This window comes from Somniosus microcephalus, chromosome 8 (genome assembly GCF_052327205.1).
Source record: "Somniosus microcephalus isolate GS21.2 chromosome 8, FLI_Smic_1.0, whole genome shotgun sequence".
Taxonomy (NCBI): domain Eukaryota; kingdom Metazoa; phylum Chordata; class Chondrichthyes; order Squaliformes; family Somniosidae; genus Somniosus; species Somniosus microcephalus.
In genome coordinates this window covers 32,077,320-32,102,958 of record NC_140994.1, presented here as the reverse complement: position 1 = coordinate 32,102,958, position 25,639 = coordinate 32,077,320, and the positions used below count along the sequence as shown (strand labels likewise).

The 25,639-nt window shown below is 40.9% G+C and overlaps 1 protein-coding gene across 4 annotated transcripts in view; it reads left to right on the top strand.

Moving 5' to 3' along the window:
* The window catches only part of tdrd1 (tudor domain containing 1), a 128,611-nt gene that overhangs the window by 16,063 nt on the left and 86,909 nt on the right, over positions 1–25,639 (top strand). For all 4 annotated transcript variants that reach the window (XM_085994444.1, XM_085994442.1, XM_085994443.1 and 1 more), the window contains 10 exons: positions 228–306; positions 5,412–5,514; positions 7,025–7,079; positions 13,696–13,782; positions 16,730–16,912; positions 18,593–18,736; positions 19,725–19,887; positions 20,035–20,112; positions 21,377–21,532; positions 24,381–24,488. In XM_085994444.1, the coding sequence (XP_085850570.1) occupies positions 228–306; positions 5,412–5,514; positions 7,025–7,079; positions 13,696–13,782; positions 16,730–16,912; positions 18,593–18,736; positions 19,725–19,887; positions 20,035–20,112; positions 21,377–21,532; positions 24,381–24,488 (1,156 nt within the window). The remainder of the gene's footprint in view (positions 1–227; positions 307–5,411; positions 5,515–7,024; positions 7,080–13,695; positions 13,783–16,729; positions 16,913–18,592; positions 18,737–19,724; positions 19,888–20,034; positions 20,113–21,376; positions 21,533–24,380; positions 24,489–25,639) is intronic.

Here is a 25,639-nt window from a genome sequence, read left to right as displayed (position 1 = left end):
TGTACCTGGTTGTTAGACAAACAGGATCGTGTTACCCATATTATTTATACTAGTATATAATGCATAATATGTTAATTTAAATGATCTTAGAATTAACTGTCTTTGTAAGTGTTTTTAAAAAAAAAAAAAAAAAAAAATTGTTGTAATGGTTGAATTAATTTTATTTCTGTTCAGCTAATGACTATTTATCCAGCTTCATAATTCGTAGAAAAACTTTTCTGTTGCAGAATTCTAGTCCTGAGAAAATGTCTACCACATCTTCATCACAGTCTCCCGTTACAGTTTGCAGTTATTGTGGACTCCAAGGTGGGTATTGTTTTATATAGTAAATAAAAATATCTTGCCTCGTTTATTGACTCTCCACAGTTCCCCCAAAATTTGCCATCACCCAATAGGTGAAAAATTAAGCAAGGTCACTGTCTCTTTAGAATTTCGTACAAGGCTCTTTTCGTGGCTCAGTGAGTGATTACCAATAGGTCCCATGTTGAATTCCCAGTCTGTGCAATGTTTGCTGACCTCAGTGGGAATGACCGGAGAGCAATAGGGCTCAACACCACTGGGTTAGGGAGCAGAAATAGGGCCAGGGTTCTGAATCCTAATAGCAATCCAGCAGAAATAACAACAGAAAATGCTGGAAAAACTCAGCAGGTCAGGCAACATCCGTGGAGAGAAATTTGAGTTGACGTTTCGGGTCGAACCCTTCTTCAAAACTGGAGCAATCCAGCAGCCTGTGCTGGAATTGTTTGGACTTAGCCGTGGTGCCCCTATAGTTGAATAGCTTGCTGGCGCTGTTAAAATTCACCAGATAAACAACTAACACTTGGGCCTGAAATATTGGAGGATGCTCAGGAGAAAATGGTGGGAGTGAATTTTGTTTCTCTTTGCATGATTTTGAGGTGATCTTCCACCACCTCTTTTTCCACCCCCCCCCCTATATAAATACTTGTTCTAAACATAACTTTGGGTCTTTATATTGCCATTCTTGTCTATATACAAATAAAGTAAAAACATTTTTTGTCAATTCACTGTAAACCAGTGTAGCCTATCAATAAATTTTGCAATAGACAGTTCTGGTAATATGTAGATCCCATGAATCTTTTAAAGTATATCTGATAGTAGTTTGTGTGTGTGTGTGTGTGTGTGCAAACAGTTATGAATCCAGAGGTATCAAGGACAGATGTGTCAAGTTTGACCAGGAGAGATAGGACTATGATTCTTTGTTGTCCATTTGATGGACAACACTAGCCCTGGAGCTGCCTGAGGTGGGTTAAGGTTTGACTATATATTTTGCTCAGGTCAGGCAGTGAATTATGTTTTAACCAGAGAGCAATACTAGGAGCATGCCAGGAGAAGATACACTAATAAAACAACCCTTTGAGCTGATTCGCATGCACTGATGTAGCAGTGCTTCATGCTGATTCATATCATAGAATCCAAGGAGGCTCTTTGAAAGATCTATCCAATTAGTTCCACTCCCCTGCTCTTTCCCCATAGCCTTGCAAATTTTTCTTTTTTCAAGAACATAGCCAGGGAGAACACGTTGGATAACCAGGGGGGCACAAAATCTCCTCCCAGCACAAGTCATGAATTGGCTTAACCTTGGTGTTCTGTGGCAGGTGTGATGACATTCCACCTTCGCTCCCAGTGTATATTACTGCTAGTAAAGGGGTTGCTGTTTTTCTGGTGAACTTTCCTTTCATACTGGGATTTGGTCACAGTACTACATGGTGATGCAAGGAATTATGGTTGTATGTGGACACGATCTTATTGTGACTGTTACAGTTGAATATTCTCAGTAATTTCTAACCCCCCACCTCACATGACAGAAAGTCACCATTGGCTGCGAGGTGCTCAACGCCCAATAATGATGGTATTGAGATAACCATTCTCTTGAATGCAACTGCAATCTCTCTCACCTTTCAATCTAATAACTAATGCCTTCCCCAACTTCAAAGAAGGCTTTACCCGACTAAACAGGATATTGAGAAGTTTGTTTGCATTTGCTCCTTTTCAAAGAGTATGTCTGTGGCAACAACAGAAAATGCTGGAAAAACTCAGCAGGCCAGGCAACATCCGTGGAGAGAAAATAGAGTCGACGTTTCGGGTCTAACCCTTTTTCAAAACTGGAAAGGAAATGAAATAGATCGAAAGGCAGGGCTGGGGAGGGAACAAAAGAAGTGAAGAGACATTAAGAGGTATTCAAAACGAGACGAGATGGTGACGGGACTAGTGGAGACAAAAGACGGCTCTAGATTAGGTGTGAAATGTTCTGGCAGAATGGGAGACAGCTGCCATGTGGGAGAGAGGAAAAAAAAAGGGGGGGGGGGGAGGGGAAAAGGGCCAAAACAAAGATGTGGATAAAATATAAGCAAAAATGTAATGGGGGCCGAGGTTATGATCTGAAATTGTTGAACTCGATGTTGAATCCGGAAGGCTGTAAAGTGCCTAATCGGAAGATGAGGTGCTGTTCCTGAGTTTTTCTAGCATTTTTTGTTGTTGTTTTGGATTTCCAGCATCAGCAGTATTTTGCTATCGTAAGTATGTCTGTGACAATGGTTTGGACAGAGAATGTGGCGATAGGTGCATGAACAAGCAAGGAGAATAGTCCTTTCACACCAAAAGAGGAACAAGCAAGGAGAATAGTCCTTTCTGCTCTGACTTCTGTTATGAGAGAGAAAATAAATATTTTGCATTTATATACTATCTTTTGCGATCTCAGAACAGCCAAAGTACTTCATAGCCAATAAAGTACTTTGAAGTGTAGTTGCTGTTGTAGTATAGCGAAGTGCCAATTTGCACACAGCAAGGTCCCACAAAGAGCAATGAGATAAATGACCAAATAATCTGTTTTTAGTGGTTGGTGGATAAATGCTGTCCAGGACTCTTGGAATGGTGCCCTGGGATCCTTTATGTCCACCTGTGAGGACAGATAGGCTTTGGTTTAAAGTCTCATTTGAAAGATTGCAGCACTCTCCTAGTACTGCACTGAATTGACAGCCTAGATTATGTGCTGAAGTCTCGAGTGGTGTTTGAATCCATGACACTGACTCGAGATGAACGTGCTACCACTGAGCAAAGGCTGAATTGGAGCTTGAACTCCTCTGCTGAAAATCATGCATGTAACATAGTGGTAGATGCTGTCAGCGGGAGCAAGGGCCTGCCTTAAGTAGAAACTTCATACAAGTAGAAACTTCATACTGAGTAAGCATTGCTTAGGATTACGCAGAGTTCTTCCAGAATAAATGGTGGTTGAAATTTTGATAGAGGAGCTAAAACAATAGGGGCAGTTTTGCCCCTTTCTCTTCTGCTGTCCTTTTGTGGCTACTTCAGTGCTTTCTAGGAAATCTTGCAACTAATAAAACATCTAATGAAAAATGGAAGAAATTTATAACTTAGTCCTTATCCAGAGGTCTGGATCTATTAGTGATATTTCTTTCATTTGCACTGTACATCTAACATTTAAAAGAGCATGTAGATGAAGTAATTGTTTAAAGTACTTCATTTTAGAGAGGAAATTTTTATTTTACGTTCTAGTGAAAACACAAATTTTCTTAATGACATGGAGACCTTTGAATGAGGTCTCCCTCTGTTAGGCTGTTCCAGTAACACCACTAGGGAGCATCGTGGAGTAGCTTCATGGTAAGCAGCAGGACCTGCAACTTCAAAATGCCCTGGGAATCGGGATCTGTCCTGTGAGTACAGAATATACTCTGGAAACTTCTGATATTTAGTCTGAATATTAGAGGTATTGCACCAATCTTGACATCACATGAGAGGTGTGGAATTTTATTAGGTAAGGATATCAAGGGATATGGTTCAAAAATTGATAAATGGAGTTGAGGTACAGGTCAACCATAATCTAATCGAATGGCGGAGCAAGCTCGAGAGACTGAATGGTCTACCACTGTTCCAAAGTTCTTACCTTGGTCCTTTATCCTCCCATAGGTCAAATTTCTATCATATATCTAAAGATTTTATAAGATGCTGCTTCATCCCCTTCTGAATCACCTTCGATACCAGTCGAGAGCAATTTAATAGTTACGCTGCAAGCCAATTAACAACAGTACCGTACAACCGGTGAAAAGTTTATTCCCTCTTGCCAGAGTTACCAAAAGCCAGACACAGTTGTAACTATACCATTTTAATACACGTCTATGTTTGCAGACTAATGTTCTTGTGATAAAACATCGATATTATCACAAGCCTTTAGGCTTTCTGTTTACAGCAGTATTTAGTTATAGTAAGCATTTAATTAGGCCTTGAGTTTACAACAGGCAGTAATTTAATCATTTTGTTTACAGCAGGGCTTTGGTTAATTTGAGTTTACAGTTGGAATTGCATTTCACAAATAGTTACAGTTGATGTATAAACTGTTGAACTGACGATGTTTAGTTCATTTGTCACCTGGTCCTTTGGTAGATGGACTTTGTCGATTGACATCCTTCTGGAGGATTTTGATGGTGATTGGAAGAATGGCTGCATAAATTTGGAGGGGAAGGGGTGGAACGTAAAATAACTCTGAATTGGGGAGGGAACGAATCGGAGCAAAGAAGGTGAGAAGGCAGCGAGAAGATAGGCAAGCAGCTAATAATGTGTGAAAAAGTCTAATCTCTTCATGGTGATGAGCACATTCATCTACACTTGATGAGCTAGTAACTATTGAAAACAAAACTGCCTTATTTGTGCTATGTACCATATAGATTTCCTTCAGGTACACTATTAAGGGGAAAAAAATGTTCGCAGTGCCTTTTTCCTTTGCCGATAATGGAAAGGCATGTTGACAGTGTCTTCCTGCATAATGATAACTGAAGTGAAAAAACTGCTGCATCAACAGCAACAACTTCCATTTTATATACTGACTAACTTAGAAAAAATGTCCTTAGGCACTTCACCAACGTGTAATTAGACAAAAATCGACCGAGACAAAGAAGGCGATTTTAGGATGGATGACGAATAGCTTGGTCAAAGAGTTGGGTTTTAAGAAGGGTCTTAAATGAGGAGAGGGAGGTGGAGAGGCAGAGGGGTTGCGAGAAAGAATTCCAGAACTCGGCCTAGATGACGGAAGGCGTAGTAGTCAGTGGTGAAAGAGCCGCGGCCGCCATTTTATCACCATTTCATGGCGCTACGGAGTGGCGGTAAGTAGATGAATTTCTAGCCCAGTGACTTTGGTCTTCCAATGTTTAACTGGAGGAAGTTGCATTTCATTTAGGACAGGATGACTGGTAAGCAGCCAAACAGCACAGGTAGTAGAGGGGTGGAGGGAGGTGGTGAAGCAGTAGAGCTGGGTAGAACCTGGTCAATGTCTTTAGATTTCTTTTTGTTATGCCATTAATTGTTTAATTGTGTAAAATTGGCAGTTCTTTTACACTCATTTTGAATTGCTTTTTTCACTTTCCCTAATTTTCTTTCAGGATCAAATCGATGTTCACAGTGCAAGCAAGTGTATTGTTCAGTTAAATGTCAGAAGATTGACTGGCCAGTCCACAGATCTGTATGTAAACCTACAAAACCACAGTAAGTGAGAGTGATTCAATAGCACCAATGTCAACCCTGCTTGTGCTCCAAAGAGAATGAACATATGGCCACTAATAACTGAGAAGCATTTTACATGGAATCTGCTTCTCTTCACTCCAGCATATCTTGTCCAGTTGCCTGAAATAAATGTGCAAAGCTTTTCACAGAAGAGCCCTATAAATGAGTGGATTTTAAAATATATACTACCATGGTAGTATATGGGTGCAATCTTTACCTTTTTAGTGCAGGAGTCTTGCTGCTGTTGGAAGAATCTCCACTGGGACCATTATTGATACTAGATCTTACCAACTCTTGCCCACTTATTTGTTTACTGGCTAAATTGAACCTACAGTGCTTGTATTTTTTTTTTTTTAAAAACACCTCCTAGATAGATTCTCCTTCAAATAAAGGACAGAAATTCAGTTTCTGCCACCTTCCTCACAAAGATTGGATGCAAGTTATATTTAGATACAAGAAACTTTGTGCTATCCGGCACCGATGGGACCGAGCTGTTGCCGTTTCCTCAAAACTGCCGGACACACCAGCTTTAATGTTGAAGCATACGGAGCTTTTCATCTCCGTATCTGGCAACAAACACTGTTGCTCAGCAACAGCTTCTAAACAGTCGGCCCGTACCTTGGAAGCGTCTCTGTAGCTTAGCAACAGCTTCAGAGAGGCTTTCCAGAGACTGACTGTTGGGGGAAAAAAAAGCTACGAGAAGAAAAAAAACCTAACAAAACAGCTGATTTTTGCCGGTGGCTCGAGCTTGCCGGACAATTAGCCTCCGGATAACGCAAAGTTTCCTGTACAATTATTTCTGAAATGCATCTGAGAGACAAAAATTTGTAAAGAACACTTAACTTTCCTCTTCAATCTCTGATGGAGGATAAGGCCTGCAGCAATGAATGTGTCCCATAAAATTAAGTTCATATAACTTTGCCATTGGAAGGAGCGTTAAAAGCTATTTAAATGTTGTGAATTTGTGTTTTATTTAAAAAGGTAGTGACAAGCTCACAAAAACTCTATGGGGCGAGAGACATAGCCAAATTTGATACTGGGAACATTTTAAGAGCATCTGGTATCCCATAGAAAATTGAAGAAGCACATATTAGAATTTTTTAAACTTTTTATAATTGCTTGCTGGTTGTTCCATCTCAAAACATGTTTTTTAGCTTGCTGTTTTCCATGCATGTTTATAGAAATTCTAAGTACAGGTGGACAGTACCCTCAGCAAGCAAAATGATTATTAGATTACTATTGGATCTTTTCTTCGTTTAGTCAGTTGAAGTACCACCTTGAAGTCACTTAGTCTTTGTGCTGCTGTAAAACTAGTTGATCAGCTTTATACTTGTTTACTAATTTTGATCACAGTGAACAGAGACAAATATAGAACCTTGTTTTTGTTTTTAGTTAAATTATTCTAACTTAGTAAACATTTATCTCGTTAAAATGTTTTCCATATTAATGTTAAGTATGTAGAAAATATCAAACATCTTTTTGAATTTAACAGTAGGCCCGAGGACCATCTGAGATTACCCATAGAAAAGATGCCTGTGGAACATAAGGTGGTATATCATTTCTTTTTATATGAATTATTTAATGACCATACAAAGGAACATTAATCCATGCATTTAATTTTTTAAACCTTTTTGTGGCTGAGAAAGTATGGTTTGTTATTGATCAGTTAGTCTAGCACTATTTTCAATGTCCTGGCCTTCATCTCCAAAGTGCAGAACACCTAGATCTCTTTCCCACTGCTCATGTTTTTCTTTCCTATTTCCCCCACATCATTGGTAGTTAATCATCATGTAAATGAGGTAGAGGAGGAGACCAAGGATAGATCCTTGGGGGACTCTGGAGGTAATGGTGTAGGGGGTGCTGGAGGTACTCTGGCTAAGATTGGATAGGTAAGAGTGGAACTAACCAAGGTCAGTCCACTGAGCTAGACATTGGAGGAGGAGGATGACTTGGTTGACCGTGTCGAAGGCTACAGAGGTCGAGGAGGGATAGTGCACCATGGTTAGATTCACAAAGGATGCCATTTTTGACATTGGTTAGGGCTGCTATGGCAGAGAATTGTGGGAAATACTGACCTGGGTTTAAGAGACAACAAAGCTTTCAAGGACTTTGGAGGGTAAAAGTAGATTGGAATTGGGGGTGGTAGTTTCCAAGAACAGAGTGGCCAACAGTTCTTTTGTGGAAGGGCTGATGGTTTTGAAAGGGAGGACCGCAGTCGCTAAGAGAGAACCATTTACAAAGTCAGCTAGCATGGGAGCCAGGAATGAAAGTTTGGTCTGTATTTTGATGGTAGTGGTGTCGAGGGAGCAGGAGGTGGGTCTCGTGCAATGTTCCCCCTAATTTTTTTGGTTGCACAGCCCGTTCACAGTTTTGCAAATACTCGAAATTTAATGTTGGAAAAGCCGGTCCCGGGCTGCAATGGGACTGGCAGAGAGCTGTGCAGCCACACGGCTTAGAGGGAATATTGGCCTCACGAGCAGGGAGAGACCATGAAGGGAGTGAAATTGGAGAGGGACACAGGTTCCGGGCTAGGGCTGGAGATGAGAATGTGAGAAGTGATATTGGCTCAAAAGATTAAGATGTAGAATCGATTTGGGTGAAGATAAAAATTAATGAAGGGGAAAAAGTCTCTGGTGGGTGTAGTCTACAGGCCCCTGAACAGTAGCAATATTGTTGGACAGAGTATAAATCAACAAATAATGGAGGCCTGTATAAAAAAAATAAAAAAAAAAGGTATGGTAATAATCATGGGTGATTTAAATCTCCATATTGATTGGACAAATCAAATTGGCCATGGTAGCCTTGAGGAGGAGTTCATAGAGTGCATCCGGGATGGTTTCCCAGAACAGTATGTAATGGAACCAACCAGGGAGAAAGCTATCTTGGATCTGGTACTATATAATACAGAATTAATAAATAGTCTCATAGTAAAGGATCCTCTAGGAAAGAGTGATCATGGCATAGTTGAATTTCAAATTCAGTTGGAGGGTGAGAAAGTTGTATCTCAAACCAGTGTCCTGATCTTAAACAAAGGCAATTACAGTGGCATGAGGGCAGAACTGGCTAAAGTGGACTGGAAAAATAAATTAAAGGGCAAGACAGCTGAAATGCAGTGGCAGACATTTAAGGAGATATTTCATAACTCTCAACAAAAATATATTCCAGTGAGAAAGAGATTTTAAGAGAAGGGAGCACCCACCATCTGTGGTTAACTAAGGAAGTAAAGGATGGTATCAAATTGAAAACAAAGGCATACAATGTTGCCAAGATTGGTGGGAGACCAGAGGATTGGAAAATTTTTAAAAACCAGCAAAGGATGACACAAAAAAGAGAGAAGGTGAATTATGAGAGTAAACTGGCAAGAAACATTAAAACGGATAGTAAGAGCTTCTACAGGTATATAAAAAGGAAGAGGGTAGTTAAAGTAAACATTGGTCCCTTAGAGGATGAGAAGGGGAATTAATAATGGGGAACAGGGAAATGGCAGAGACTCTGAACAAATATTTTGTATCTGTCTTCACTGTAGAAGATACCAACAACATCCCAATAATGGATAATCAAGGGGCCACAGGGAGGGGGGAACTAAAGACAATCACTATCACTAAGGAAATAGTACTTGGTAAAATAATGGGACTAAAAGATGACAAGTCCCCTGGACCAGATGGCCTGCATCCCAGGGTCTTAAAAGAAGTGGCTGCAGAGATAGTGGATGCATTGGTTGCAATATACCAAAACTCCCTGGACTCTGGAGAGGTCCCAGCGGATTGGAAAACCGCAAATGTAACACCCCTATTTAAGAAAGGAGGGAGACAGAAAGCAGGAAACTATAGACCAGTTAGCCTAACATCTGTCGTTGGGAAAATGCTGAAGTCCTTCATTTAAGGAAGCAGTAGCAGGGCATTTAGAAAATCATAATGCAGTCAAGCAGAATCAGCATGGTTTTATGAAAGGGAAATCATGTTTAGCAAACTTGCTGGAGTTCTTTGAGGAGGTAACGAGCAGGGTGGACAAAGATGAACCAGTGGATGTGGTGTATTTGGATTTCCAGAAGGCATTTAATAAGGTGCCACATAAAAGGTTACTGCATAAGATAAGAGCTCACGGAAGTGGGGGTAGAGAATTAGCTAACTAACAGAAAGCAGAGAGTCGGGATAAATGGGTAATTTTCCGCTTGGCAAACGGTAACTAGTGGGGTGCCACAGGGATCGGTGCTGGGGCCTCAACTATTTACAATCTACATTAATGACTTGGATGAAGGGACCGAGTGTAATGTAGCCAAGTTTGCGGATGATACAAAGATGGGTGGGAGAGCAAGTTGTGCAGAGGATGCAAAGAACCTGCAAGGGGATGTAGACAGGCTAAGTGAGTGGGCAAACATTTGGCAGATGGAGTATAATGTGGGAAAGTGCGAGGTTATCCATTTTGGCAGGAAAAATAAAAAAGCAAATTATTATTTAAATGGAGAGAGATTACAAAATGCTACAGTTCAGAGGGACCTGGGGGTCCTTGTGCATGAAACACAAAAAGCTAGCACGCAGGTACAGCAAGTAATCAAAAAGGCAAATGGAATTTAGGACTTTATTTCAAAGGGGTTAGAGTATAAAAGCAGGGAAGTACTGCGTGCAGTTTTGGTCTCCTTATTTAAGGAAGGATATACTTGCATTGGAGGCAGTTCAGAGACAATTCACTAGGTTAATTCCAGAGATGAGGGGGTTGACTTATGAGGAAAGGTTGAGCAGGCTGGGCCTATATTCATTGGAATTTAGAAGAATGGGAGGTGATCTTATTGAAACATATAAGATACTGAAGGGGCACGACAAAGTAGATGCAGAGAGGATGTTTCCCCTCGGGAAAATCTAGAACACGGGGGCACAGTTTTAGAATAAAGGGTCGGCCTTTTATAACTGAGATGAGGAGGAATTTCTTCTCTGAGGGCCGTAAATCTGTGGAATTCTCTGCCCCAGAGAGCTGTGGAGGCTGGGTCATTAAATACATTTAAGGTGGAGATAGACAAATTTTGCAAGATAAGGGAGTGAAGGATTATGGGGAGCGGGCGGGAAATTGGCTTTGAGCCCAAGATCAGCCATGATCTTATTGAATGGCGGAACAGGCTCAGGGGGCCAAGTGGCCTATTCCTGCTCCTATTTCTTATGTTCTAAAGTCTGGGGGGACGTTTACATTCATGGGAAAGGGGGCAGTGGCAGAGGGAGCTTAACAGATGGTCCCAACCTAGTGACAAAGTTCTGCAAGTTACTCGCACTTATTGGAGGTAAGGGCAGGGGAGAGAGGGCTTTAAGGAGATGTTTGGTAGTGAAGAAAAGTAGCCGGGGTTATCTATGCTTTCCGGGATGATCTGGAGTAAATGGTTTTGGCAGACGAGAGTGAGGCGTGATGATGCTTAATGTAGTCCAGACAGGCCTGGTGATGGATTGCTAACCCAGTTTTATGCCACATATGCCGCAGTCTGGACTGGAGGGAGCTAGAAGGGAGCCATACCTGGGGAATGACATGTATGGGAGAGTAAAGATTTTGCTGGAGACAAGGGCATCAAAGGTGAGGGAGCAATTGAGCAAATCAACAGCTGAAGTATTGTGGCGAATGGAAGGTCAAAGGTTAGGCAGTTTAGGGGTTGGAAGTGTGGTAAATGACTTGGGGGACATATTTTGCAAGGACAGACAAAGGAGGAAAAGGATGTGGGTGGTGAGAAATACAAGGAGGTAGTCTGAGATCGCCTGTCAGTGACAAGACCATTGGAGATGGCAAGGTCAATAGGGTGGTTGTGAATATGGGTAGGAGAGTTTAAATGGAGAGACAGGTTTAAGGAGGACATAAAGTAAGTGAATTCAGATGAGAGAGGGCAAGGGGAACTGAGATGGAGATTGATTCCTCTGTGATTTCAATCAGTGCAGAGGCTGAAGGAAGATATTTAAGAAATTCGTGGGGGGTGGTGGGGAGGACAGTGGACAATGAGTATTTTAAAGGAGAGGTCAGAGGGGTGGAATAGGCGAAGTGCCAAATTAGGAGAAGGCGCTAGAAGAGTCTGTGAAGAGACCACAGTGTGACTTGGGGATGAGGGTCACACTACCACACCGGTGGTTTGGATGGGTCAGGTGGTGCAAGGTATAATTGGGCAGGTAGGGTTCGGTAAGGGGAGAGGTGTCATCACCTGTGAGCTAAGTTTCAGTCAAAGCCAGGATGTCAATGCAATCATCAACAAGAAGATTTTAAATGGCAAGAGCCTTTTTGGCAAGTGAAATGGCATTCTGGAGAGAAATGTGATGGGTGGGGGGGGGGGGAAGGGGTGTGGGGGTGGTGTGATCTGATCTGCTGGCAGAGTTGAAGGGTGTTGGAGTGGTTAGTGTGAGCGAGATGGGAAGGAGGTTGGCGAGGTTAATCCTCAGCGAGCGCACTGGGTGAGAATACCGGTGAGAGAAGAGGAGGAATAGTTGGGACTGCTGCTTGTAAGGAGGCAGAGACCCCTCGGAAAATACTGAGCAAGGCACAGAGGGTAGTTGTGGGCTTGTTTAAAGGGGACTGTTGTCAGTCTGCTAGTCTTGGCATCCAATTATGGCTGCGCTGCAATTTCCTCAGGTAAACATTGGGAAGATCAAAGTAATTGTCTTTGGCCCCTTACACAGACTCCCTTCCCTCATGACTGATTCCATTGCACTCCCCAACCACTGTCTCAGGCTGAACCAGACTGTTTGCAACTGTGGCATTCTATTTGACTCCAAGATGCACTTCCGACCCCAGGTCCTCTTCATCACAACGACTGTCTACTTCCACCTCCATAACATTGCCCGTCTCTGCCTCTGCATCAGCCCATCTGGTGCTGAAATGTTTATTCATGCTCTTGTTGCCTCCAGACTTGACTATTTCAAGGCTCTTCTGGCCATCTCCCATCCTCCGCCTTGCATAAACTTGTGCTCAGCCAAAACTCTGCTGCCCACATCCTAACCTGCACCAGCCCCGTTTACCCATCACCCCTGTGCTCGCTGACCTACACTGGCTTCTGGTTAACCAATGCTTTCATTTTGAAGTTCTTATCCTCGTGTTCAAATCCTGTCATGGCCTTGCCCCTCCCTATCTGTAACCTCCTCCAGCCCAACAGACACTCAGAGAATTCAGTGTTTCTCCAACTCTGGCATGTTGCACATCCCCCACTCCATTTGTCCCACCATTGGCTATCATATCTTCAGCCGCCTATGCCATAAGCTCTGGAATGCCCTTCCTAAATCTCTCCACCTCTTTCTCCTCCTTTAACATGCTTTTTAAAACATGTGACCAAACTTTTAGTCACTCCTAATTTCCCTTTCTTTGGCTCAGTGTAAGTTTTTGTCTGATTTATGCTTCTGTGAAGCTCCTGGGATGTTTTCCTACATTAAAGGTGCTATATAAATGCAAGGTGTTGGTGTTGCAACGATCGCAGAACTGTATGTTCTGGCTGTAAGCAAAGGACCTTCCCCCTTAAATCAATATAATTTTTTTCAGTTTTAAAAACCAGGTGGGGATACCCAAAACAAAAAATGCTGGAAACACTCACCAGGTCAGGCAGCCTCTCTGGAGAGAGAAACAGAGTTAACCTTTCAAGTCGATGACCTTTCATCGAGACTGTTGTTTTCCAGTCATCGACCCATGAATGTTAACTCTGTTTCTTTCACCACAGATGCTGCCTGGCCTGCTGAGTGTTTCCAGCATTTTATGTTTTTATTTCAGATTTTCAGCCATCTGCAGTATTTTGCTTTTGTTTTAGGGAAATGCAAATAATTGCATGCCAAGGAGCAGTGCTTTACTAACAAAAACAAATATGATCTTGCATTGCAGCTTGTGGGTCTGCTTTTACTTTTTTTTAATGTTTTCAAAGGCATATGGTGTCAATCCCACTATCTCATTTGGAAGAAAAAGTTCTATAACATAATATTGGTAAGGGACCAATTTTCATACAGAATTGGAAATGAAAGGGTCTCATCCAATCACTACACAGGAGACAAAAAACTTTACTTTTGGGTTTTGAGAACTTTAGAAACCTCCCCTTAAGGTGGGAAAGTGCCGTATTTACTTAATTGAAGCATCTACCGCTTGGGGTCACAAAGTAGTAAAAATGTATCATATAAATCGGTGCTCAATTAATTTACATATTATTAACATGTCAAATCTTTTCAGCGTACGAATACCAAGAAAACAGTAACAAAGAAAATTAGATTAGCTGATCTGAGATGCATGGAACTGCCGAAAGAATCAAATTTGCAGGTAAACTTTAATCCTACATTTTCTAATTGTAGCTATGGTTTAATTAATTTTTTCTCCCATGCTAGCTCTTGTATTTCCATGCTTAAAGATGCAGATGATGTACTGTTGAGGCTTTTAATTTGTTTTTATCAATAATCTACGGAGAAATGTGTTCCTGCTTTCTGGGCTGAATTTAGGGTCTCTGAAGTTTTGGTGATTAAATGGTGCTGATTTCATTTGGAGCCCTAGGACTTCAATTGTGCAGAAGTTCTTGAGGTAACGGTTAGATTCAATATAACCGTAGTCAAATTGAACTAAATTGAATCCTGTTCTTTAAAAAGTGCTGTCTGCTTTTTTTCCCTTTGCTCTTCTTTCCTAACAGGCTACTAGTGGAAAAATGTGGGGCAGTGTTCCTAAGGCCTCTTATCTGATCTGTAACTGTTCACATCTGGGTAAGATGTATTTATGCCAGAGGGATGATGTAATTGACCTAACGGAAGCCTCTGGGTTTGTTTGTACTCCATTATTCCTGTTTTTTTTCCTCTTCCACCTCCATTTGAAAGCATAAGTTCCTCTTCCTCCATGCATCAGACAGTAAGGTGGAATATGAGCTGGACTAATTTAGTTGTTTTGGTATTTAGACTAGAGGCCTTTTAAGTGATTTTTAAAGATGGAAATATTTTGATTATGTGATGCAACAAGTTTGTGCATTGTGATTTCACCTTTGGAATCTCGCCATGAATGATGTGAAGTTTTCCCCAGTCTGCTAGCTGTAACAGTTATGTGAAGTGAGCTTGGGCAGCCTTAACCATGTTCCTGAGAGTACAGATCCTTAGCACAAGCCGGCCATAAAATGGTACATGTTAGTAATGTCCTGAAGGTCATTAGTGTAGGAAATGGAAAATTCCCTCGTGTAGTCGAAGGTAGTTAAGAGATTGGGGTTAAGGCACATTGTGGGGCAGAACAGAAGATGCTGCCACTGGTTACAAAGTATATGTTACATGTTTTAGGTTGCCAGTCATCTCACTGATGGGCACACAAATTCACTTCTCATAACACTTTTTAGGAAGTGTTCAATGCTTGGAGAGATGAGTCCTGAGGATCTGCAGGATTTCAGCAATTGGCTGAAGATTTTTTCTTTTTCCACCTTGCTAATGGTATTCAAAAAATAGGATATATCCATTCTGTATACATCTTGAATTTCATCGGACTTCCAGTTGATGTGGTTTTCAGACTAGTCAGCCCAAGTTTGTTTTCTGCTTGTAAAGTTCCAAATTTAGTTGTTCTCCAAGTGATGAGGCAATTAAATACTATAGCCACCTGCAGGTAAGGTGCAATGGTTGTATCCCTCTGTCTCCATTTATTTAGACTGTACCAGTAATATAATTATCAGCTTTTGGTGTTCCTCTGAAACACCTGCCAAAGGTCTGTACTGATTACTGTCTTCACCTTTTTTTTCCTATAAATTATAAGTATTTGTTTTAAAAGTTGTCCTTCGCCACATATAAATGGACATAATGTTGAGTGCTATATTAGTGCCATCAATAGTGCTGCTTTATTGCTGTAAGGGGGTGTTCTACTTATTCACCATAAATATTTAAATTCACTCCAATGGCTTCCCTCACTTCACTGCAATGATTCTATGGATTTAAACTTTACAGTCTCTGGCTCCCTGGGCTTTATAGCTCCTAGTCTTTGTTTTCACTCCCACTACTTCTTGCTTTTCTGTTGGTATATGGGATCTGGTGTGCATTACTAATATTGAGGCCTATACCTGTAGATGAACTGCTAGCTCATGGTTGGCTCCCTGTTTTCCACTGGACAACCGTCAGCGACATGCCCATTGAAATACTGCCTCACAAACAACTCCCAGACTCACTTGCCCTCTACAGCTGTTGCTGAACCTAGATTTTGGTTTGTCAATGCACCAAGCTGACTCGACCATGTCAACTTTATCCCACCACAGGACCTCACTTAAATTCTAGACTCTGTCATCTGATCTCCTCCCTATCCTCTGTTTGCAACAAGGACATGCCTTTCCTATTCTTTGCCATGCCTATGTAACCTGAAGTTTCTTCTGTGTCCATTTTTCTGTGCATTTTGGCTGGTGGACCACATCAAGCACTTTCTGGCCTTGCTCTCCTCTGCCAAAACTGCTGAGTACTCCAGGATCATTTTGGAAAGCAAAGATAACTCCCAGCTCCTTTTCTTCACTTCCAACTGTCTCCTTAAAGCTCGCTTCCCTGCCCCCTCCAGTCTCCCTTCCAACAAGAAGTATGAGGTGCTCGTCGACTTCTTTTTCACTAAGATTGAGACAATCCCTTCAGCTGCCTCTGTCACACCCCCATTACTGCATCTCTTTCCACTATTTCTCCTCATAGCATGGAAAAATTGCATGAGTTGGGTAGAGATAATGGTCATTCTTCAGCTGATCTATACAGGGAAGATTTCCTAACAATGGACAATTCATCTGGCACAGGCATCCTTTTAATGCCAAGGCTGCTGAAACCGCCAACTTGGGGAGTTTCTAGCAGTCTGTCATATCACCTCTGTTAACATCTAAGAAGGCTTCTACTTTAAAAGTATACAATGCTAAATGGAAGTATTTAACATACTTGAGCCAAGACTTTTGTTATAAATGTATTGGGAGCAATTTTACTGTAACTGCAAATGTTGTTTAAAACTCTTCCAGGGGGCAGTATTCCCTCCAGCCCCGCCCCAATGATGTGATGAATATGAGGAAGATCTATTTCCGCTAATATATTTTATTGTGCTCTGATCCTTTTAAAGAGATCATAACAGTTGGAGCTTAGTTGTGTTCTTATATTTCTAGTACTTTGTTGTGATGGAAGTTATCACTGTCACAGTTTGTAACTGTCTATCCTTTTGAAATGTGATAAATTGTAAGTTTCCTTGTATATTACATTTTGAGATTGTTTAAAGATTTTCTAAATGTTGATATTTCCAGATTATTGTCACAGAGTTCAAAGACCCAAGTGAATTCTATGTACAAATTGTCGCTCCAGAAAACTTTGAGGTTTTAAGAAGCCTTGAATTATCGCTGAAGGAGGCCTTCACAAATGTGAATAATCTGGATGAATATATGCCTGATGAAGGAGAAATATGTGCGGCAAAGTTTTCAGAGGATCAGGTAAAAAGAGTACGATAGTTTTACTGATGCCATATGGAGCCAATACTTGTTTTATTAGGGCTGTCAATTGTGAAACTTCTGTATTTAGTGATTGGTATGGTGCTGTAGGTTGGGATATTGTCTGAGTTCTTTTAGTTGAAATTGAGCTGAGATGGTGAGGGTGAAATGAGTGACGATTCTTAATTTGGCAATTTCACTTGGATAATAAGGATGGTCATTGTGAAAAATGACTAATTTTGAGTAGATTAAGGAGTCGTGTTAATGGAATTGATTTTTAGTTTTTTTTTTCTCCATTATCGCTCCTCTTCTGAAGGTTGTGACTAGCGCTACAATATGGGTCTGTGGTGGTGCTTACCTATTTGTGAACTTAGCCAATGAAGTTAGCAGGCTGTTTACCCGTAGAACCGCCACAGCCAACTGATCCTGTCCTTGGCCAATATCTACACTCCTGGCACTTCTACTGGAGGCCAGTGGACAGTGATGAGCACAATTCTTTCCAGTTATATTAGACTGCCCAGGATGAGCTATGCTAATTGAATGCAAAACAGGATTGAGTGCTCAACAAGTTTAACGATGGACTTTTTTCGATTTGAATTGATGGTTTCAGTAAATTGTTCATTACACTACACTGATGTAATTTTTATTCCTCCCATTAGATGGTGCTCATGCATTTATATAGTAAGCTGGTGTTAGCAGAGTGATAACAATTACTCTTCTAGGTCTGATGTTTTGCAAGTGAACAGGCATAATATAATGTGCTATGCATTGCTGTATCCTGACCCACTTTCCTGGTGGTGATGTGTAGTACTGAGATATGTACTGGCAGTAATAAACTGCGTGGTGATGTGTATGCCGTAGGATTAATGAGTGATGCAGTCATTGTGCCTGAATGGTGAGGCTCGGGACTCTCCAGATATTGAGCCTCGGGCCTCATTATTATGGAGCCGGCACGGCATCCGAGCCCTCCGGCAATAAGTAGTGCAAGACCGGGCTGCTTCTAGTGTTGCAGCGGCTCTCGGGTAAGTGGCTTGGGTCTCTGGTCAGGGATTGCAGGGGCTGTGAATCGTTAGGGTCGGGGGATCAGTAGATTGGGGACCAGGGCTGGGAGCAGGGGAGGTCTGGGCCGGCAGCGGGGGAGATCGAGGGTCCGGGCCAGGAGTGGCGGCGATAGTGGGGGAGCAGTGACGATCGGTCCCTTTAATGGGTCATTCAGGTAAGTTACTTGCTGCCTTCGTTGGGCCTGACAGGCGATCCCTAGGCCAGGTGTCCCTGAGTGCAGCCGGAGCTGACAAACCAGTCTTGGAAAAGAGGCCTAAAACAGGCTTTATGCCCCTTAATTGCACGTGCAAAGGGCCTAGTGCCTGTTTCAGTTGTGGGTAAAGAACACATTTTTTGTCCTTGGCCAATATGGCGGGCAGCATGCTACCAGTCAAAAATGTGTGTGTGGTTCCTGCCCGCCATATTGGGGTCTGAGTACCGACTGAAAAGCAGCTGCACGGACCAAAATCTAAGCCTTTGTGTTTAGGATACACTCTTTGAAACCTTATTTTATGTCCTTGTTCTTGCCAAGGTATGAGAAAAATGTTAGTTAGAAATGCATGAAATTTGTAATTGTATATTTTTTCTAACCTTAATTTATATCTCATTTGCTTCTCTTCCACCCTTGTACTCCTGCTGCAGAAGTGGTATAGAGCATTAGTTCATGATGTGAATGTTGTACAGAAGAAGGCAAATGTTTTATACATTGACTATGGAAATAGAGAAACCGTCCCACTAAACAAGATTCAGCCACTGGACATCGAGATGGCTCTTTCACCACCTTGTGTAAGTATTCTGAAGTTCGAACTAATATGCAGTAAGCAGTCATTCTCCTTTCTAGTACTTTTTGTAAAGGTTGAATTTCAAAACTTGAAAAGCTTTGTTGGTCATATTTTGTTACTTTTAGGGTATGAACCTTTCTAATTTCTGACATCAGGCGGCCAAACTGCAGAAGTGCATGAAAGTGGTCAAGTGACCAGACTTCTCTTTAGTGCCCACAGCATTGTAACTTGGGTCTGAAATTTTGCATAGAACCCAAATCTATATTTCACTTCTATACTGTACTGTATGTTGATGTTGCTATGCTCCTCTGGTTACTTGTATCCTCTAGGAGGTGATGACCATAGAACTGCTGTTTTGATGTTTTATATCTTCCCCCTTTTTTAAAAAAAAAACACAAGCAAACAAAATATAAATATCATTAAACCATTCATCTACTATTTGAATTTAAAAAGTGTGAATTTCTGTTTTTCTCTTCTTCCTTCCCCCTGCCAACCCAGTCCTGCCAGAAAATGTCATTATAATCTAATCAGTTTAAATCTCTCTATTAACTTTTAATAAGTAATTGGCCCATCAATTTTTTTTCGAAGTAAAATACGGTACTTTTTCAAATTTGGGTTTGGATTGAAATTTGTCTGTTAAATATGGCAGCCAGGCTTATTTACTACTGTTGGAATTTATGTTGATTTTTGGTGAAGCTTCAAGATGGCGTCTATGTTGCAATGTTGTACATTGGGGTCCAGCCATTGTTTCCCATGGCTCATTCTGGAAATAGGCTCCTATGAATGCTAAATGGAACAGATTGTTCCTATCTGTGGTGGTCAGATATTCTGCTGTGCAGGTTCACAATTAAATAATAGTTACTGAAGGGTTGACATTGCCATTGTTAGGCCAAGACGAGTAAGGTTATAAAACCTGAGTAACATATTACTTGTGTGACTAGTTTTTGTTTTGTTAAAATGTATAAATCATTGAAATCCAATTCTGACCTTAGGCAATGAAGTGTTGTGTCGTAAATGTCTCAAAGCATAATAAATGGGATGAAGAGTGCATCACATCAATCAAGGCCCAGCTTCTACAGAAGTCTTGCTCTATGATCGTCATTGAGAAGCTAAATAATGGGTCATGTAGTCCTGTGGAAATCATAATGCCTTCTGGTAACTTTATTTCCTTCCTACTTGGCCTCTCTCTTTTCATTGTAACTTTGTTTCAGTCACTGATTATCCAGTCTTTTATTTTCAAAGTAAAGTGTATTTGTGCAACATATTTACATGCATTTATACCAGGTTTAAATTGTATTACAGGGCAGTTGTTACAGAAGTACATTTTAGAAAAAGGGTATGCTTTAATTCAAGGAGATGCGAGCACTGCGAGAAGTCCTGGTAAGAACTCTGTATTCAAAAAATTGGAATGCTAGCTGTTATCATAGAATGATGCAGCACAAATGGAGACCATTCAGCCCATTGTGCCTGTGCTGACTCTTTGAAAGAGCTATTCATTGAGTCCTATTCCCCCTGCCCTTTCCCCATAGCCCTTCAAATTTTTCTCTCAAGTATTTATCCAATTCTCTTTTGAAAGTTATTATTGAATCTGCTTCCACTAACCTTTCAGGCAGTACATTCTAGATCATAACTCGCTGCATAAAAACAATTCCTCATCTCGCCTCTTTTTTGCCAGTAACCTTAAATCTGTGTCCCCTGGTTACCCACCCTTCTGCTACTGAAAACAGTTTTTCCTTATTTACTCTCGAAACTGTTCATCATTTTGAACCCCTCGATTAAATCTAACTAACTTTCTCTGCTTGAAGGAGAACAACCCCAGCTTCTCTAGTCGTTCCATGTAACTGAAGTCCCACACCCCTGTTACCATTCTAGTAAATACCCATGTCCAGATCATTAATATATATCAAAAAGAGCAGTGGTCTTAATACCAACCCCTTGGGGACACCACTGTATACTTCCTTCCAGTTTGAAAACAACTGGAACCATTCTAGTAAATCTCCTCTGTACCCTCTCCAAGGCCTTTGCATCCCTCCTAAAGTGTGGTGCCCAGAATTGGCCACAATACTTTAGCTGGGGCCTAACCAGTGTTGTATAAAAGTTCAGCATGACTTGTATTTTTTACTCTATGCCTCTATTTATAAAGCCAAGCATCCCATGTGCCTTTTTAACAGCCTTCTCAACTTGTCCTGCCACCTTCAAAGATTTGTGTACGAACACCCCAGGTCTCTCTGTTCCTGCACACCCTTTAAAATTGTACCATTTTAGTTTATATTGCCTCTGCTTATTCTTCCTACCAAAATAAATCACTTCACAGTTGTCTGCATTAAACCTCATCTGCCATGTGTCTGCCCATTTCACCAGTCTGTCTAAATCCTCCTGCAGTCTGTTACTATCCTCCTCATTGTTTACTACATTTCCAAGTTTCATGTCCTCTGCAAACTTTGAAATTAGGCTCTGTCTACCCAAGTCCGGGTCATTAATATATTAGTGGTCCTAATAACGACCATGTTAAATCGATGTTGGGTAACAAAATACAAAGACTTAATTTGAAAATTGTTCATTGTATGATTAGCTGGCATAAAATGTTAATGCATTACTTCAATAATTACTCTAGTGCTAATTATCATGCATGTATGTTTTTTAGGGCAAGTTGACCTCCGAATGACAAATGATAAAAATGAGACAAAGTGGGAATCTGCACAGAGCTCAGTATTTTCATCTTGTGTCGAAGATGCTTCTGTCATTGTGTCGCATGTGGAAACACCAAACAACTTCTTCTGTCAGCTGCTAGCTAGTAGATGTGAGAATTTTTTTCACCATTATAATGTTTAGGTGCTTCTCAGAATTGAGTAACATTGGTGAAGCATTTTTAACTTTGTTTTGTTTCTCATGCGCTATCTGTGTTTGTCTTTATGATGGGGAGGTCGTGAGGAAAAAGTTATTTCCAGTCGTGCCTTCGAAGTGGTACAGTGTGTTCCACTGTAAGTGGATTGTCAAATGGCAGAATAGAGAATAGTGATGATGGTTCTGCTCAGCAGATTATCTTGTCTTCTGTCTGACTGAAAGCTGAGTTATTATATAGAGTAGCTCCAGTGGAAAAACATAATCATTATTAATTAATTCTGGAGTTTCTGCTGTTTTTTTCAATGCAATTCGCCCGAAATCGGCTAAACTACAGTAAAAGATGGAGGCATTTCAAGCATATATTACATCCAGTGCAAATAGAGTTTCTGCGGTCTTTTGCGCTAGTTAAAAAAAAAAAATCTTGCTAGAACCCACAAAACAGGCTATGCCCCAGATTGAATTAATCACCATTGCGAGTTTCCGCTAATTGCGCCTGTTTGCAGGCCTGCAAGGTGGGGTTTTTTAGGTGCAAGGACACTGATGGGCACGTTTTAAAAGCTTTTAATAAAAAAATAAAATAATTTAATTCGCTAAAAGTGACTACTGTACACCAAAGTAACTAGTAAATAGTTCTGTATAATTTTTTTAAGTCCTTTTCAGTTATTTAAAATCTGGTTATGCACAGGTGGTGGACTAGACACACTGATTAAAAATGGTTATTTTTCATGATAAACCCATTTTCAGCTGTATTAATAAAGCTGCAGCAGGTTTTCACGCTTAAATATATCGAGGAACTTTTAAAAATGCAATTTGGAAAAAAAACGACCACCTAAAACGCTGCCCGATTGCACTGGTTCATGGATGATTTTACATTCAATGATATGCAAATGAGTTTGAGCAGAAACTTAAGCAAACAAAAACACTTTTGAAAATTGGGCACCCAGATTGCCAATTGCGCCCAAAGCGGAAATTCTTGGCCACGTTGTGGGTTTCTGACAAATGCACATACTGGTTACTGGGAGTAGTATGTTGGGAGTGTGGAAGTGGTGGTGAGAGCGCTCCAGGATGGCACTGGCAGAATATGACCGCATTGGAGAGGGAGGTTGCTGGGTGTGGAAGTATTTGGAGGGGTGATAGGATGGTGGTAGCATGCTGATGAGAAAAGCCCTATAGCCACTTTCAACGCCCCTTGCTCCTGCAACCCATGAAACGCCTCTTTCCCGCCGACACCCCCTCCAAATTGCTCCCATGCCCCCTCACCACTGCCAAAACCACCAACACCTGACCCTCCCCACCATCTGCAGTATTTGTAAATGCCTACAACCTGCAGTATCTTTCCTACAATCTTCCTCTGGATCTTGGACTTATTTAAAAAAAAAAGATATGCCATAAAACTAATCGGCGAGTTAAATAAGGATAATAAAGACCAGTCATTTACAAGTTGCACAAAAATGTGAATATAATCACATAATTAGAACCTGTAAATAACACTAATGCTCCCATAATACTTGACCGTAAAAAAGCAATTCCAATTATTCAATAGTCATACATCAGTGGCTCTGATTTTTTCATATATGATAAATTAAAACTCTCAAACAGTATTGAATTTTGTGGTGTTGGGTGCATCTTGTTTAATATTGAGGACCAGAAAAGTTGGTGTTGAATCCTAGGGAGCTACTTACTGTGACCAATTGGGCCATTCCTGGTGAGCTGCTGAATGAGAATGATGTGCATCAGTACAGCTGCAGCAATGGCATCAGATTTAAAATGGATCCTTTGGCTTAAACACTTCCATGCTTGGATTGTCATTCTAATCATTTCCCCGCTCATATGCTTAAATATGTACACCTGAGATAATCTTGAGGAAAAGTAGTGTTTTTCCATAACTTAGCAGTGCAATTTGAGATCTCCCAGGTTTAATTACCAGTCATTGGCTACAACAGTCAGTGTTCCTGCTTTTGTTGGATATCTAGCAGTGTCTGCTAGAAATGCCCTTGTGTGGCTGTCCGGTAAGGACAAGAGTGGGTTTGGCTATGATGTCCACCACGTCATAGTCAAGGCTCACAAATAATGGCACCTTGGTAAGAGGTACCAATGGGTAATCACTGCACATTCCTAGGAAGAGAACTGAAATGTTCAGGAGAGATGGAGAGAAAATTGTTCAAAGAAAATATAGATGATTTCTAACTGGAATACATGATACAGGAAACTTTGCTATCCGGCACCGATGGAACTGAGCTGTTGCCGCCCCATCAAAACTGCCGGACAAACCAGCGCTAATGTTGAAACATACGGAGATTTTGAGCTCCGTATCTGGCAACAAACCCTGTTGCGTAACAACAGCTTCTAAACAGTCGGCCGTACCTTGCAAGCGTCTCTGTAGCTTAGCAACAGCTTCAGCGAGACCTTGCAGAGCTTGACTGTTGAGAAAAAAGCCATGAAAAGAAAAAAAAACTAACAAAACGGCTCCTGATTTTTGCCGGTGGCTCGATCTTGCCGGACATTTAGCCTCCGGATAACACAAAGTTTCCTGTATGTTGTAACTGGAATACATGATACGGAGTAAGCCAAAATTTCAGGAGCTAAATTTCAACTTGAATTTTAAGAATTTATGAAATTGGTTTTATCCAAATACTACAGGCAAGTGCAAAACCTAGCTATTGAAAAATACCATGGAAGTGTCAAAGTAAATATCTGTAGTATTAGGAAGTACAGGTGCGCTTGCCAAGAGTAAAATGCACATCAGTTGAGATGCCATTTCTTTGTATTGATGTGTACATTTGTTTTGATTTAATTCCTAATAGATGAGTTTCAACAACTGCAAAAAGCAGTGGCTGAATATTGCAATAACTTAACTCCTGTACCAAGTTTTAGGCCAGCTGTTGGAGAGGTTTGCTGTGCTCAGTTCACAGGTAAGATGAAATGAAAATTTAACATGACAGATGTCAGGATCCTAGACAAATAATCTAGCTTGACTTTTAAATTTACATGTTTTTTTAATTAATTTTCTCTCGCACATAGATACATATATATTACAAAAATAATTTAGCCTAGACACCCCTTTAACAATGTTTCCTTCAGTGCAGAAAATGCATCAGAGGCAATGCTGTAATGCAAGTTGTCATAGGTACTGACACCCTTGCAAGGTAGTTTCACTGGATGTATCCTGCAGCAAAGGTAAATGGCTGTCAGCGCGAGCACTTTCAGTGGATTTGCCAATTTGGTTCCAGTCGTAGTTAGGATGAAAGCTCAACCTGCTTGGTCAGGCTAGCAATACGTTTTTGCTGTTGCTGGCACGCAAGACCTTTTATGATATTGGGGAAGGCATGCTACCAGTAGCAACTATTGATTTAAACAGTTTTAGGGCCCTATTTATGACACCTGTGTTCTGCTGAGGTTACAGCTCATAGAATCTTGGAAATTACAGCGCAGAGGAAGGCTATTCAACTTTGTGTTTGTGCTGGAACTTTGCTAGAGCAATCCAAAACTCATCCCACTGCCCCACCCTCTTGTAGCTTTTTCTGCTTCAAATATTTATCCAATTGTCCCTTAAGAGATGCAGTGGTTTTTGCCTCAACCATGCCCTGTGGCAAAGCATTCCATGTTCCAACAGAGAGCTGCACCACTCACTGATAATTTTAAATTGACGACCCTTCATCACCAACTTTGCAATCGGAGGAAATAGTCTCGCTATTCACTTTATCAAAACGTCAATTAAATCTCTGCCCTTCTCTGCTCCAGTGGAAATAGTCCATGTCTCAAGTCTCTCCTCAACTATAGTTTCTCATCTCTGGCATCATCTTGGTAAATGTATGCTGTCTACAGCTTTAATGTCCTTTTGATAATGTGGCGCCCAAAACAGTACACAATAATCTAACTCTGGCCTAATTGATATTTTGGTTTTGTCTAAATTTATTCCTATTTCTTTGTACGCCGTGCCCTTGTTTATAAAAATATAAAATTCGATTGCCCTTTGTTATGCCTTTATCGACCTGCACTTCAGTGAATTATGTATTTCAACCCCTTGGTCTCTATCCACACCATTCTCTGTTTTTCCATTCAA